Source organism: Schistocerca cancellata, chromosome 11 (assembly GCF_023864275.1).
Source record: "Schistocerca cancellata isolate TAMUIC-IGC-003103 chromosome 11, iqSchCanc2.1, whole genome shotgun sequence".
Lineage (NCBI taxonomy): Eukaryota > Metazoa > Arthropoda > Insecta > Orthoptera > Acrididae > Schistocerca > Schistocerca cancellata.
The window spans coordinates 92260191-92277275 of NC_064636.1; the positions used below are offsets into that span (position 1 = coordinate 92260191).

General features: G+C 44.2%; 1 protein-coding gene across 1 annotated transcript in view; it reads left to right on the top strand.

Moving 5' to 3' along the window:
• LOC126108553 (ankyrin repeat and protein kinase domain-containing protein 1-like) overlaps positions 1 to 17085 on the top strand; it is an 87547-nt gene that overhangs the window by 34575 nt on the left and 35887 nt on the right. The window contains exon 2 of the mRNA XM_049913839.1: positions 12103 to 12272. Coding sequence (XP_049769796.1) covers positions 12185 to 12272 — 88 coding nt within the window. The 5' untranslated portion in view covers positions 12103 to 12184. The remainder of the gene's footprint in view (positions 1 to 12102; positions 12273 to 17085) is intronic.

Sequence of the window (17085 nt, forward strand, 5' to 3'; positions counted from 1 at the left end):
TGTTCCACTAGTGAATAGTTCGTGGGAAGAATGATTGTTGGTAAGCCTTTGTACTGGCTATAATTTCTCAAATTTTCTCCTCATGATCAACATGCGAGATATATATGGAGGGAAGTAATTTGTTGTCCAACTCCTCCTGAAAAGTGCTGTCCCAAAATATCTCTCTGTGATGCACATGCCTCTCTTGTAATGTCTGCCAGTGGAGTCTGCTTAGCATCTCCATAACGCTCTCTCGCCAGCTAAATGATCCCGCACTGAAAGGCATCGCTCTTTGTTGGATCTTTTCTATCTCTTCTGTCAGTCCTGTCTGATAGGGATCCCAGATAGATGAACAATACTCAACAATTGGGCGAACAAGCGCGGTATAAGCCATTTTTTCTTGCATGAGCTATATTTCCTTTTCTTCTGATGAATCTGAGTCTGGTGTCTGCTTTTCCACTATCTGTTTTATATGGTCATTCCACTTAAGATCGCTCTGGCTAGTAACGCCTAGGTATTTTACGGCAGATGTTGTCTCCACAGCTAGATTTCTTTTCCCTACATATGCACAATGTTTACTTTCTCCATCACTACAATTATTGGGATTTGTAATAGAGATAACTGAGTTTTACTTGCCCTTTTCTGGTCATATTTCATCGTAGGTAGTATATTTTTCGATTCCCTCACTTTCATTTTTGGCTTCCGTTCCTCCATTAGGTAAGACAACTCACGAATACAGGTTGTTGTAACAGGGATTTCTATTTATGGTCCGAGTGTGTTACTTGGCAAAGAGATATCATGCAAAAGATAGTTCTGTCCTCAGTTTTGCAGATCAGTGTTGTTGTGAACAATTCTCGGCTCACACAGGAAAAAGGATGACATGCCACGAAACTCCAGGCATTACTAATAAGCTATAACAAAGTGAAATGATGTTGGCGATCAATGGAGTGGGAAAATTACTAAGAGGGTCATTCAATAATTAAAGAGAATATTGGTCTAGAGTAAAAAAGCGTTTATTTTTACAAAACACTACTTTTCCAATTTTCAACGTAATTCCCTTGAACGCTTATGACCTCGCTCCAACGGGCTACAAGATTGGTTATTCCGGCTGCAAAGAACTCTTTAGCTTGATGTTTGAACCAATTTCCCACAAATTTTTTCACGTCCTCGTTGCCCTGCAACGTCTTCTCACGTAATTCTTCCTTCACTGCACCAAACAAATGGAAAATCACTAGGTGCTACATCAAGACTGTAAGGGGCATGAGGCAGTACTTCCCAGCCCATGTTGTCGATGGTTTCACAGCTTAGTTGAGCAATATGGGGACGCGCATTGTCTTGCTGGAGAATCACACCTCTCCTCTGAGATCTACGACGTCTCTCTCTCATGACTGGCTTCACCTTCCTTAAAAGCAAATCCGAATAGTATTTTCCGTTCATTGTACGCTTCTCTTCGAGATAATCACAAGAAACTGGACCTTCAGCATCCCAGAACACTGTCGACATCAGTTTTCGTGCTAATGCTTGGGATTTGAAATTTTTCTTGACATGGGAGTTGGTGTGCCTCCAGACTATGCTTTTTTTTTACTCTGGCTTGTAACAGTGAACCCAAGTTTCATCACAAGTTAAAATTTTGTTGAAGAAGTGCTCACCTTCTCTTTCATAATCTTCCATTAGCTCAGTGCACACTCTCAACCTTGTTTCCTTTTGTAGCTGCGTCAACTCCTTTGGCACCCACCTTGCACTTGTTTTGCGGTACTTCAGCTTGTAAGAAATAATGTTATGTACTGTACCAGTACTAACCTGAAACTTATGAACTGTCATTTCCACATTCATGCAACGGTCGGTGCGAATAATGTCATAAATTCGACTTTCAAGTGAGGGAGTTGAAACTGTAACATGTCGGCCAGAATGGTGTTCTTCAGTCACTGAGTCATGATCATTTTTGAACTGCTCTACCCTTTTATAAGAATTTGCTCATTCTTACAACCTTCAAAATAGACTTTAGACATTCTACAGTATATATTCATTGGTTTCTCGCCTTCGGCAGGTAAAAACCGAATGACACAACACTGTTCGCCTAATGTGGACGTTTCAACAGGACTCGCCATCTTGAAATGTATTCTTGAGGCTGTAAACAAAACGATGTGGATGCATCAGCTGATCAGGGCCCATCTTAGTGATTCCAACTTAATGCCATAAAAGTTCCAAACTTGCCCTATGAACTGTTTTTTCCCCAGACCAATTTGTACCTTTAGTTGTTGAATGACCCTCGTACACGCTTGATAAGCACGAATAGCAGTGCACTGACTGCACAGTGCTTCCATGCAGCTCAAAATTTGCCAAGGAGTTCTTGTGGGGGAGCGTTCCATTCCTCCCACAGTGCAGTTGACAGCTGGTGGATGGTCGCTGGTGCAGGCGGACGTGCTGAAATGCGTCTCCCTAACACATCCCTCAGTGTTGGATGGGATTTAAGTTGAGGGAGAAGGGGCAGGACAGCTCATTCGCCAAACATCCCCTCGCTCCAAGAGCGCCTCCATCTCCTCCACCTGCGCTGTCATTCATGGTAATGAAGTTGGGCCTAAAAGCAGTTCACAAAGAAAGAAAGATCGGAGGGAGTACAAGGCCCCAATAAGGATGGGCGATCGTGTTTTGTTGTCTTGAACTGCTGCTCTACAACGTTGAAGGATGATCACTGGCGTTCTTGCAGTTTCGCCCATAGTCTCACTTCAGCGAATATATTCGATTTATCCAATTCACCATTCGAGAAACCCACTCCACTGCGGTCACGTATAGCGCATTTAAAATTAGTTGCGACTTTTGACGTTTGGCTCAGCGGCGGGGACGTGACGCCGTTGCCCAGGTAACACCAATGGCGAGCCGGCTTTCCCTACCACGCCGCCAGCAGTTCGTTTGGTAAAGAGCCCCCTGTTGCCACGCCGTGGGCAAACACTACGATGTGGTGCCGCGCATCGGAGGTACCTATGTTCATTAGCTCTCGTCGTAATGTAATATTTTCTGGCGTTGAAGTGTTCTACAGTCGTCAGGAATTGTGAACAAGTGTTTCGTGTTGGCGCTACATTAAGACAGTGCAGTATGTCTGAAAACACAAGATTCACAATAAAAGTGGACGTTCAGGAACACATTCACTGGCTGTGAAAATGATGTTCTGGGGCAAAATATTACTCCGAATTCGACACTACTAGACATTGCGCCATACCACTCTGCTGTTATGGATAAGGCTGCAACTGTGCAGTGGATGAAAGCGGATATTTCGTTCTGGGTTCCAAGAAAGGTTCCACTGGAAACAGTTGAGCGAAGCACTTATAAGGCGATGTTAATGGAACCTGAAGTGCTGTCCAAGCCAAAAACCCCACAGTACCACGTCAACAAACTAGTTGACGCTAAAGGACATAGTTTAATCAGCCTATTTCAGTATCCTGCTAATTTAAATTCGACTAAGAATACGCTCAGTGAAGATAAAATGCTGAAAGAAGAAGCCTTTGGAAATGTTAAAGCACAGGACAGGTCTCGAGTTGTCAGCCATGCCAAGAATATAGTTGGGGAGAGATGGAGTCACAAAGGACTATGACGAGTTTGTACCCACCCAGCTAGCCGCACGGTCTGAGGCGCTGCTTCTTGAGCGGGAAGGCGTGCCGGCCCCTGGCACAAATCCACCCATCGGATTAGTGTTGAGGTCTGGTGTGCCAACCAGGCTGTGGATGGTTTTTAAGGCGGCTGTCCATCTGCCTCGGCAAATGCGGGCAGGTTTTCCTTATTCCACCTCAGTTTCACTATGTCGGCGATTGCTGTGCAAACACTCTCTCCATATACGAGGTGCATTCAAGTTCTAAGGCCTCCGATTTCTTTTCTAATTAACTACTCACCCGAAATCGATGAAACTGGCGTTACTTCTCGACGTAATCGCCCTGCAGACGTACACATTTTTCACAACGCTGACGCCATGATTCCATGGCAGCGGCGAAGGCTTCTTTAGGAGTGTTTCGACCACTGGAAAATCGCTGAGGCAATAGCAGCACGGCTGGTGAATGTGCGGCCACAGAGAGTGTCTTTCATTGTTGGAAAAAGCCAAAAGTCACTACGAGCCAGGTCAGGTGAGTAGGGAGCATGAGGAATCACTTCAAAGTTGTTATCACGAAGAAACTGTTACGTAACGTTAGCTCGATGTGCGGGTGCGTTGTCCCGGTGAAACAGCACACGCGCAGCCCTTCCCGAACGTTTTTGTTGCAGTGCAGGAAGGAATTTGTTCTTCAAAACATTTTCGTAGGATGCACCTGTTACTGTAGTGCCCTTTGGAACGCAATGGGTAAGGATTACGCCCTCGCTGTCGCAGAACATGGACACCATCATTTTTTCAGCACTGGCGGTTACCCGAAATTTTTTTGGTGGCGGTGAATCTGTGTGCTTCCATTGAGCTGACTGGCGCTTTGTTTCTGGATTGAAAAATGGCATCCACGTCTCATCCATTGTCACAACCGACGAAACGAAAGTCCCATTCATGCTGTCGTTGCACGTCAACATTGCTCGGCAACATGCCACACGGGCAGCCGTGTGGTCGTCTGTCAGCATTCGTGGCACCCACCTGGATGACACTTTTCGCATTTTCAGGTCGTCATGCAGGATTGTGTGCACAGAACCCATAGAAATGCCAACACTGGAGGCGATCTGTTCAACAGTCATTCGGCGATCCCCCAAAACAATTCTCTCCACTTTCTCGGTCATGTCGTCAGACCGGCTCGTGCAGGCCCGAGGATGTTTCGGTTTGTTGTCGCATGATGTTCTGCCTTCATTAAACTGTCGCACCCACGAACGCACTTTCGACACATTCATAACTCCGTCACCACATGTTTCCTTCAACTGTCGATAAATTTCAATTGGTTTCACACCACGCAAATTCAGAAAGCGAATGATTGCACGCTGTTCAAGTAAGGACAACGTCGCCATTTTAAGTATTTAAAACAGTTCCCATTCTCGCCGCTGGCGGTAAAATTCCATCTGCCGTACGGTGCTGCCATCTCTGGGACGTATTTACAATGAACGCGGCCTCATTTTAAAACAATGCGGATGTTTCTATCTCTTCCCAGTCTGGAGAAAAAAAATCGGAGGCCTTAGAACTTGAATGCACCTCGTATGCATACACTATAATTACTCTGCCATGCAAACATTGGAGCTCCAATCATCCAGTATGAGACGTTCCTGAGGGGGTGGGGGGAGGTGATCCACTGGGGACGAACCGCACAACAAACCAGGGTTCGGTGTGGGGCGGCGGTGGGGTGGGTGGACTGCTGTGGCCTGTTGCGGGGTTGTGAACCACTGAGGGCTACGGCGGGGCGAAGCCTCTCCGCCGTTTCTAGGGCCCATGTTCAATACACAATACACAGAATGACGAGTTTTGAGTAATTCGTAAATTCTCTTGTTGCTGTCTTAAAATGTGTTCCTTTTGTCAAAACACCACATAGTCTACAAATATGCACCTCACAAACATTCTAATGCAGTTGAAATTGCGACAGAATCATGAAATAGCGTGTTATGAAACTAGTATCTGAGGGCAAGTCAGGTCAACAGTTTATGAAACATCCCATTCTTAGAATAAAACAAATGCGTAACTTCTTCATTTATATTATCACCAAACCCACAGCATTCTCGAGACTGCAGACAGATCCCTTCTTGTTTAAAGAATAGTTCAGGTATGTTTTCTACATTCCATATGAAGCAACATATGACGTAACACGCACGAAACGCAAATTCATAGAGGCCCTTATTTTTCACTGCAAAACTTCAAGAATATCGTAGAGTAGTTTACATAATTTCTAAATATCACAATAACTGCGAACATTAGCGAAGTGCTACGCAGTTCGTCATGAGGTTGAAGAATTGACCTATGATATGTGCGAGAATCAGATGTTTTTAGCTGATAGTTCCTTTACACTCGTTGAGAAAGATTTCAGATCTGCAGCTTGCGCAACTTGCTGTTCGCGCAGGCACCAGCAGACGTGCCCAGCTCACGCTGGCAACTGCGCTTCCCTCTACTCGTTCAGCACTGAACTGTCAAAAGCCTTAACTAATTTTAAGCGCACCGTAGTCTTCTACACTACCCGCCTATTGTCAGCTTGTGCAGCATGTTCCTTCTTGGTCATCATTCGAATCTTAATACGGTCCTCTCAATTTGTCTTCCCCCACATACTTCCTCACGAAAGAGTTTACGGTCTCATTTTTCACTTGTAAGGCTACATCAGAGCGAGGGAGAAGCCAGTACCGAATGGTCAAGTACAGATTCACTCGATGTCGATTGTCCGAAAGATAAATTACTCTTCAAAGCCCAAGGGTTTAGATCAAACAATACTACACTCCTGGAAATGGAAAAAAGAACACATTGACACCGGTGTGTCAGACCCACCATACTTGCTCCGGACTCTGCGAGAGGGCTGTACAAGCAATGATCACACGCACGGCACAGCGGACACACCAGGAACAGCGGTGTTGGCCGTCGAATGGCGCTAGCTGCGCAGCATTTGTGCACCGCCGCCGTCAGTGTCAGCCAGTTTGCCGTGGCATACGGAGCTCCATCGCAGTCTTTAACACTGGTAGCATGCCGCGACAGCGTGGACGTGAACCGTATGTGCAGTTGACGGACTTTGAGCGAGGGCGTATAGTGGGCATGCGGGAGGCCGGGTGGACGTACCGCCGAACTGCTCGACACGTGGGGCGTGAGATCTCCACAGTACATCGATGTTGTCGCCAGTGGTCGGCGGAAGGTGCACGTGCCCGTCGACCTGGGACCGGACCGCAGCGACGCACGGATGCACGCCAAGACCGTAGGATCCTACGCAGTGCCGTAGGGGACCGCACCGCCACTTCCCAGCAAATTAGGGACACTGTTGCTCCTGGGGTATCGGCGAGGACCATTCGCAACCGTCTCCGTGAAGCTGGGCTACGGTCCCGCACACCGTTAGGCCGTCTTCCGCTCACGCCCCAACATCGTGCAGCCCGCCTCCAGTGGTGTCGCGACAGGCGTGAATGGAAGGACGAATGGAGACGTGTCGTCTTCAGCGATGAGAGTCGCTTCTGCCTTGGTGCCAATGATGGTCGTATGCGTGTTTGGCGCCGTGCAGGTGAGCGCCACAATCAGGACTGCATACGACCGAGGCACACAGGGCCAACACCCGGCATCATGGTGTGGGGAGCGATCTCCTACACTGGCCGTACACAACTGGTGATCGTCGAGGGGACACTGAATAGTGCACGGTACATCCAAACCGTCATCGAACCCATCGTTCTACCATTCCTAGACCGGCAAGGGAACTTGCTGTTCCAACAGGACAATGCACGTCCGCATGTATCCCGTGCCACCCAACGTGCTCTAGAAGGTGTAAGTCAACTACCCTGGCCAGCAAGATCTCCGGATCTGTCCCCCATTGAGCATGTTTGGGACTGGACGAAGCGTCGTCTCACGCGGTCTGCACGTCCAGCACGAATGCTGGTCCAACTGAGGCGCCAGGTGGAAATGGCATGGCAAGCCGTTCCACAGGACTACATCCAGCATCTCTACGATCGTCTCCATGGGAGAATAGCAGCCTGCATTGCTGCGAAAGGTGGATATACACTGTACTAGTGCCGACATTGTGCATGCTCTGTTGCCTGTGTCTATGTGCCTGTGGTTCTGTCAGTGTGATCATGTGATGTATCTGACCCCAGGAATGTGTCAATAAAGTTTCCCCTTCCTGGGACAATGAATTCACGGTGTTCTTATTTCAATTTCCAGGAGTGTATTTATTGTGCTGAAACTTGTTCTGAAACACACAAGTAAACACAGACACATACTTCAGCTGATCAGCTGCACACAAACTATTTTCATGATCTTCTGAAAATAACATTACATCTTCCACACTCCAGTCTCGACAAAGGCCGGGCTCCATACCCAGAAATAAAGATATATGTACACTCTTATCCTTGCTACTTATGTGTTCAATATTGTTATACACACACTGACCCTAATTTTATTATTCCTGCAACGCTTATCATTTTATTCAGCATGCAGACAGCCACAGTAGCCGCCCCCGACTGCTGTAACTAAAGAGCACTAGAAGACAAAGCTACAGTGAGGCTCATAAGAAACAGAACGCCTTGAACGACTACAGATGGCGGAAAATGTTTTGCAGAAACGTTTACTATTTCAGTCACCTGCGTTCAGCATCTGTCCTGTTGTCTAGTCGGCACAGGGCCACCCATGGTCAATGATAATTTGTTCCATACGTGATGGAATCGACGCGAATAAGCAGCGAATGGCGTCTTGTGGTATCGCCACCCACGCTGCATTCATATGGTTCCGAAATTCATCTGTGGTGCCTGGCATTGGATTACAGTGCTGCGCCCACTGTTTCATCCTATTTCACGCATTTTCGATCGGCGAGACGTATGGTGATCAGGTGGGCCAAGGCAAAAGGCTGTCATGCGACCCAAGAATGCACGTGGTCATCCAGCCATATGTGGTCGAGCGTGGTCTTGCTGAAAACTGGCCTCTGGGGTGTTGTGTAGAAAGGGTATGGCTATGGGTCGCAGGATGCCATTCATGTCATGCGACCCAAGAATGCACGTGGTCATCCAGCCATATGTGGTCGTGCGTGGTCTTACTGAAAACTGGCCTCTGGGGTGTTGTGTAGAAAGGGTATGGCTATGGGTCGCAGGATGCCATTCATGTCATGCGACCCAAGAATGCACCTGGTCATCCAGCCATATGTGGTCGTGCGTGCTCTTGCTGAAAACTGGCCTCTGGGGTGTTGTGTAGAAAGGGTATGGCTATGGGTCACAGGATGCCATTCATGTAGGTCACAATGGTCAGCGTCCCAAACACGCACCAATTCTTATTTGCTGTTGTACCCAGTAGCACACCACGCCATAGAGCCTTGAGTTCACGCTGTATGACTTGTGCGAATGCAAGCACTGTGATGCAGCCCTGTCTGCGGCGAACCAAAATGCGATCATAATTTTCAAAAATAACCTGGATTCGGCCGAAAACACTGTCTGATGCCACTCCTTATCCCAGTGACGTCGTTCCATACACCAATGCCGTCTAGCACGTGTCTGCACATTGGCCAGAGAGAGAAATGGACGACGCGCACGTACCCCACGCCATCGTAAATGTCGACGGACTGTCACCCCTGATGTGTATGGTACACAAAACGGGTTAGAACACTGTTGCAGAAACAACGAAACAAACACGCCAAATTTAAACAGACGCAAAATCCCCAAGATTGGCGATCCTTTACAGAAGCTCGAAACTTAGCGTGGAGTTCAAAGCGATACTCCTACAACAGTTTCCACGACAAAACTTTGTCTCGAAACCTGGCAGAAAATCCAAAGAGGTTCTGGTCGTACGTGAAGTATGTTAACGGCAAGAAACAGTTAATGCCTTCTCTGCGCGATAACAATGGAGATACCATCAAAGACAGTGCTGCCAAAGCAGATTTATTAAACACAGCCTTCCGAAATGCCTTCTTCACAAAAGAAGAGGAAGTAAATATTCCAGAATTCGAATCGAGAACAGCTGCAAACATGAGTATCGTAGAAGTAAATATCCTTGGAGTAGAGAAGCAACTCAAATCACTTAATAAAAGCAAATCTTCTGGTCCAGACTGTATACCAATTACGTTCCTTTCAGAGTATGCTGATGCATTAGCTCCATACTTAACTATCATATTCAACCGTTCACTCGAAGAAAGATCCGTACCAAAAGACTCGAAAGTTGCACAGGTCACACCAATATTCTAGAAAGGTAGTAGGAGTAACCCACTAAATTACTGGCCCATATCGTTAACTTCGATATGCAGCACGATTTTAGAACATATATTGTGTTCTATCATTATGAACTACCTCGAAGGAAACGGTCTACTGACACACAGTCAACATGTGTTTAGAAAATATCATTCCTGTGAAACACAAATAGCTCTTTGTTCACATGAAGTGCTCAGTGCTATTGACAAGGGATTTCAGATCGATTCCGTATTCCTGGATTTCCGGAAGGCTTTTGACACTGTACCACACATGCGGCTCGTAGTGAAATTGCGTGCGTATGGACTATCGTGTCAGTTATGTGACTGGATTTGCGATTACCTGTCAGAGAGGTCACAGTTCGTAGTAACTGACGGAAAGTCATCGAGTAAAACAAAAGTGATTTCAGGCGTTCCCCAAGGTAGTGATATAGACCCTTTGCTGTTCCTTACCTATATAAACGATTTGGGAGACAATCTGAGCAGCCGTCTTCGGTTGTTTGCGGATGACGCTTTCATTTATCGACTACTGAAGTCATCAGAAGATCAAAACAAACTGCAAAACGATTTAGAAAAAAATATGTGAATGGTGCGAAAAGTGGCAGTTGACCCTAAATAACGAAAAGTGTGAGGTCATCCACATGAGTACTAAATGGAACTCGTTAAACTTCGGTTACACGGTAAATCAGTCTAATCTAAAAGCCGTAAATTCAACTAAATACCTAGGTATTGCAATTACGAACAACTTAAATTGGAAAGAACACGTAGGAAATGTTGTGGGGAAGGCTAACTAAAGGCCGCGTTTTATTGGCAGGACACTTAGAAAATGTAACAGACCTACTAAGGAGACTGCCTACCCTACGCTTGTCCGTCCTATTTTAGAATACTGTTGCGCGGTGTGGGGTCCTTACCAGATTGGACTGACTAAGTACATCGAAAAGGTTCAAAGAAAGGCAGCACGTTTTGTATTATCGCGAAATATGGGAGAAAGTGTCACAGAAATGATACAGGATTTGGGCTGGAAATCATTAAAAGAAAGGCGTTTTTCATTGCGACGGTATCTTCTCACGTAATTGCAATCACCGACTTTCTCCTCCGAATGCGAAAATATTTTGTTGACACCGATCTACATAGGGCGGAACGATCACCACGATAAAATAAGGGAAATCAGAGCTCGTACGGAAAGATATAGGTGTTCATTCATTCCGCGCGCTATACGAGATTGGAATAATAGAGAATTGTGAAGATGGTTCGATGAACCCTTTGCCAGGGACTTAAATGTGATTTGCAGAGTATCCATGTAGATGTAGATGTAGATGTAGATATACGATGTGTTCCACTGTTCCACTGTTGCGCCAGGGCCGAGAAGTTTGCCGATCTGCCCTGCAGTTCCATTCGCATGAGGCCTCGATGTTCTGGGGTAACGGTCTGGCTGGTGCGACATGACCCATCTCGTGGTGTTCTATGGTCTTCCTGCACACAGCCGTTGCACTGCAGAAATACTTCCTCCCACACGAGCAGCATCATGTTCTCTCATGCCAATAATGTGCCCTCTTTCAAATTCACTGACCACGCATACGTCTGCGAGGCGTCCTGCACGTCTGTTCAACTCACACTGGTCCATTACCTCCGATTTGTAGCGACAACGAAAGCCACAGGCACATTTTATCACTAGGTGAAGTTGCCCTGCGGTATCGATGATGACCTGGTACCCGTGGGGCAGTATGGTTCAAATGCTAATAATTTCTGCTTGTCTCACCGGCACAATGTCTGTAGTGCTGTTGGTTTCCTTGTAGTATATTTAGGAGATTATAATAGTCAGCACCCAGTAGCTGTCATCACTTTTTTGGACCGTAATCCTTTCCCTCCCCACCTCCTCTCTCTCTCTCTCTGGGAAGTACTTGCTGGCCTGTCCTTAGATGACTTAGACCCGTTTAACATTCTAATACCAGTGCTGCGGTCAAGACAAACCTGATCCTACTCTCTCATTCCGCAAAATGAAAGCTCTTAGTGCCATATATACAGTTAATTCGAAAAACGCGAAGTTTACACTGTTTATCTCTGCAATAAATATATAGACATGACGAAAGATTGCAAGTCGTTTATATAGTACTGTCAAAGAATCAGATTTCAAAACAATTAATGTGTCTTAAAAGGTTTCGGAAGTATTTGAAGTACATATTTTAAAAGAATCAGTCAGTAAATAGCATACTGGCAAAACAAGGTGATATTAATTTGTAAACTAATGTAACACAAGTCGGACTGAAACATTTATTTTCTGTACATCTTCTGGAAACAAAATGAATTTTTTTAACTATATTTATTGACAAAATTACAGGTTGCTCATCGGTCTGCAGGTTTGTAGAAGGTACTTTAAGGGAAAAGTTATAAATCTGGCCTGACGCCTTTATACTTGAAGGATGTTCTGCAGAAGGATTACTTGGTTCATCTGCATTTTTGTGACTATGGTCATGGCTGCTGCATACAGTGATCCACATTCTATTAAAGGTAAATATACAAATATTTTTTTTCACTTGACGTAGGTCTGAATATGATAATAAGTAAGAATTTTATTGTTAATAATGAAATACATGTTTAATTTTATTTTTGAGTTTTGTACGAGTTTTCTTTACACAGCGCTGCTGTACATTAATTTGAAAACTCTGTCAGCATGACAGTAGTACCTACATAATCTATACAGTGACTACATAATAAGTTCCTTACAGGCTCAGTACTTTTATGACAAACATTTAGGTTCAGTGGGGAATCGTCTCAGACAAAAAGCACATTTGAGTTTAAGATCTCCTTTCATCAATGACAGGCTGTTTCAGTCTGTGGTCGATGGCATTATTGTACCTGAAGCGTACATTTGATTTCATATACCGTGCGGTGTCTTAGAACAATCCTCATGAAAATAGCTATGAATTATGTTGCATTGGTAAGTATTCCCAATGCCAAAATAATTTTGCTAATATTCTAATCACTCTGATCTCAACATTAAAAATTATTCGAGACAGAGAAAAGCTAATGTGCTAGGAAACTAAATTTTAACTAAAATATACTCTAACTGGAATTACACAGCCATAACATGCAGCTTAAGGCCTGGCTGCTCGATAACGATAGGAAATAAAGAAAAACAAAAACCCATAGTGTTGGCTCCTTTAATTGTCAACACGGTCTTATTTCCTGTTTATTTTATGATTTGAGTGAATACCCAGGTATTCTGTGCTATTTACGATCTCTACCTGTTTCTTACAGTTCATAATACTGTATAAGTTCTTCTCCATTTCTATCGCTACAATGAAACTGGGTATAGTGCATTTTAGTTAGATTGATTGCAAGGGAGTTTATGGTAAAAAAAGATGGCGAAGGGGGAAGGAAGTTGCTGGTTTCTGTAGCTGGTACATTTTTAGTCATCCTGTAGGTGTAATCTCAAAGCAATAGTTTGATCCACACATAGCTAATGCCGCTGTGAGCTTGTTGTTACCACAAAAAGCGTTACAGGACGGAATCGAAAATTTGCAGCTCCTTAATATGATGCCAGATTCACTTCTATTAAGTGGTACAGGATTATGGTGGTCAGTTAATGAGCCACGAAGCTGTAGTGCTGAGCGTTTGCTAATAAGAGACTGTGAACAGCCTTTAGCCTTGAGTCAGATCAGACTGTACCTACTGTAAAGTACTTTATATTTGCACACTCTAAGGTATAATTCACATATATGAAATTGGGAACATTTTCTTAATGCCGAGTTAGTTTTTGTTATTAACTGTAAAACATTCAACATATCTGATTATCATTCTATGAACCATCACACTTCTTATTGTATCAGTCCATCTAATTTTCGAAATTCTTTTACAGTACTATGTCTATATATTTTCTCTTCTTCTCTTTTCTCAAAATCTATGATGACTTTTAATTCAATTTAATGCTCCTGACGTTACTTGTAAGAAATTTCTTCCTCATGTTTGATATTAATACACTTCCAGAATGAGATTTTCCACTGCAGCGGAGTGTGTGTTGACGTGAAACTTCCTGGCAGATTAAAAGTGTATGCCAGACCGGGATTTGAACTCGGGATCTTTGAGTTCCACGGGAAAGTGCCTTACCAGCTGAGCTACCCAAGCACGACTCACGGCCCGTCCTCACAACTTCAATTCTGACAGTACCTCGTCTCCTACCTTCCATACTTACAGTTTTAATCGGCCGGGAAATTTTATTTTCGGGGCACACTGTTCCTCCTCGACCAATCCATCTGGCAGGATACCTTCGGTTCAGAACATGACATGCACGGAAGGCGTTATGTGCTGGACCCTCATCTTGTTGATACCACATAACCATTCTGCTTCTTAGCGGCACTTCATCCAGAAGAGGAGGAAGAATTCATCAGAGGAAGTTGGCTGTGCCGTTTAGAATAAGGGCCAATAACTGTAGTACCAAGCATCCCACGCCAGACGTTAACTCCCCATCGATGCTGATGTTCCACCTGTCTAAGCTATTGTGGATTGTCCCTGGAACAATAATGCATGTTCCATGTATTTACCTGTCCTTTGTTTGGGAAGGAACATTCATCGGTAAATAGAACATTGGAGAAGAAGTTCGCATTGGCGAGGATTTGCTGCTCTGCCAACTGACAGAACTGTTGACCATTCTGCAAATCATTCCCATGCAATTCTTGATGCAGGCGTACATGGCAAGGATGGAACCGGTGATGTATAAGAACACGGTGTACACTGCTTTTAGGATTGCCAATTTCGTGTTCAAGCTATCGTGTGCTTACATGTGGATTCATAGCTACGGAAGCGAGAACAGTAACTTCGGCAAATTCCTCTGTGCGAGTACTACGACGACTGCGTTGTCGTGGGTTGAAACTTCCTGTTTCCTGAAGCGTCGCAACAAGAGGACAAAACATCCGTCAGTAAGGTGGGTTCTTGTCAGGATATCACTCTCTGTACAGTTCCGCTGCCTGTGTAGCATTTCGCCTACCTTCAACAACAACAACAATAAAAGAAATATTATGCCGATGCAGTTTGTAGGAAGGACAGCCTTTACTGTATCCCTATTCTACATAACAGTATTTAGAAAGACGAAACTACTGTACTAAATGTACCCATACATAAGAATACAGTACTGCAATTACTATTCTGCTAACTTACATTCCCCGTGGATGAGTAGTATTTCTACATTCTCTTCGTTGGTGTACATTCTACTCACACAACTCTTCAACTGACAATGGCTGTCGGAATCACGGGTCTGCATTCTACTTATGGTAACATTTCTCCTCTGTCAATGTCAGCACGTGGATGTCTTCCATTAGCCCGAATACCCCCACTAAGCGCTGGGAGCGTCAACGTCAATATTGTGTTACGTAATTAATAACAATGTGTATCAGGGAATGATACACTGTGACATATTTTTGAGTAGGTCTTTAGGAGAGGAAATGAATTACAGAATAAAAAACACAGGATGCCATTTAAAAAGGTCATACCGCTGCTCATATCTTTCTAAAAGACAAAGCTTCAACGAAGACAATCATGATGATTCATGTCCCCCTGACGGCTAAAGAACATTTACGAGACATTTTGTAATTTGAATCTGGACAAACACTTATTTAGAGTGCTCAAGATAAATGGGCACCCTGTAATACAGGGTTATTACAAATGATTGAAGCGATTTCACAGCTCTACAATAACTTTATTATTTGAGATATTTTCACAATGCTTTGCGCACACATACAAAAACTCAAAAAGTTTTTTTAGGCATTCACAAATGTTCGATATGTGCCCCTTTAGTGATTCGGCAGACATCAAGCCGATAATCAAGTTCCTCCCACACTCGGCGCAGCATGTCCCCATCAATGAGTTCGAAAGCATCGTTGATGCGAGCTCGCAGTTCTGGCACGTTTCTTGGTAGAGGAGGTTTAAACACTGAATCTTTCACATAACCCCACAGAAAGAAATCGCATGGGGTTAAGTCGGGAGAGCGTGGAGGCCATGACATGAATTGCTGATCATGATCTCCACCACGACCGATTCATCGGTTTTCCAATCTCCGGTTTAAGAAATGCCGAACATCATGATGGAAGTGCGGTGGAGCACCATCCTGTTGAAAGATGAAGTCGGCGCTGTCGGCCTCCAGTTGTGGCATGAGCCAATTTTCTTTATTCGTCGACTTCCGCGGACTACGCGTGAAACTTGCCCGCACGCGTTCAACCGTTTCTTCGCTCACTGCAGGCCGACCCGTTGATTTCCCCTTACAGAGGCATCCAGAAGCTTTAAACTGCGCATACCATCGCCGAATGGAGTTAGCAGTTGGTGGATCTTTGTTGAACTTCGTCCTGAAGTGTCGTTGCACTGTTATGACGACTGATGTGAGTGCATTTCAAGCACGACATACGCTTTCTCGGCTCCTGTCGCCATTTTGTCTCACTGCGCTCTCGAGCGCTCTGGAGGCAGAAACCTGAAGTGCGGCTTCAGCCGAACAAAACTTTATGAGTTTTTCTACTTATCTGTTGTGTGTCGTGACCATATGTCAATGAATGGAGCTACAGTGAATTTATGAAATCGCTTCAATCATTTGTAATAGCCTTGTATATGTATATCTTCCACATTTTCAACCCATGCTATCTATGCTTGGTACTGACGTGCTTTCTGAGCTCTTTATTTTCATACAGATGTTTCTCTCTCCAAAGGTACCTTTTAATATCCTAAATGCGGTGTCTGCTTTGTAGGACAGATGGAAGTCAATAATTCTGATGGTAAAACGGAGAATAAACATTTTTCAGCCACTGCTGCAAGGAAACAAGATGTAACGACCACTGTTGGGATCCAGGAAATTTTTACAGAATATTCATGGCCTATCGATCTACGAGTATTTAGAAGGACTATTCACTGATTTGAATATGTTTCCATACTTGAAGATTGGTAATTCCTTACTCAGAGAAGTGAGATATTAGCAGCACTTGCAGTATCACCTTAGTTATTGTTTTTGTTGTGAGAATTACTGGTTATACCCCAATCTGCTAGATCTTAATTGCAATTGCAATTAAGTTTTTGAACTTTATAACTGTAGAAAGATACTGAAGAAAATATTTTTTCATTCTATTTGGTGCTTGTTGTACAAAGGAAAAGTACTGAAAAAAATTGGAAATTCCATAATTGGTATTATTAATGATTTGCAGCTGGTCATGTGTGGTATGAGTTTTACATAGGAAAAACATCATATTGTTGTAATTAACCTGTGATGGCTAACATTTACCAGGAGTAGTTTGATAGAGATCTGCCTGTTGTAGGATAAATTTTTAGGTTCAGGCTCAATATTTTA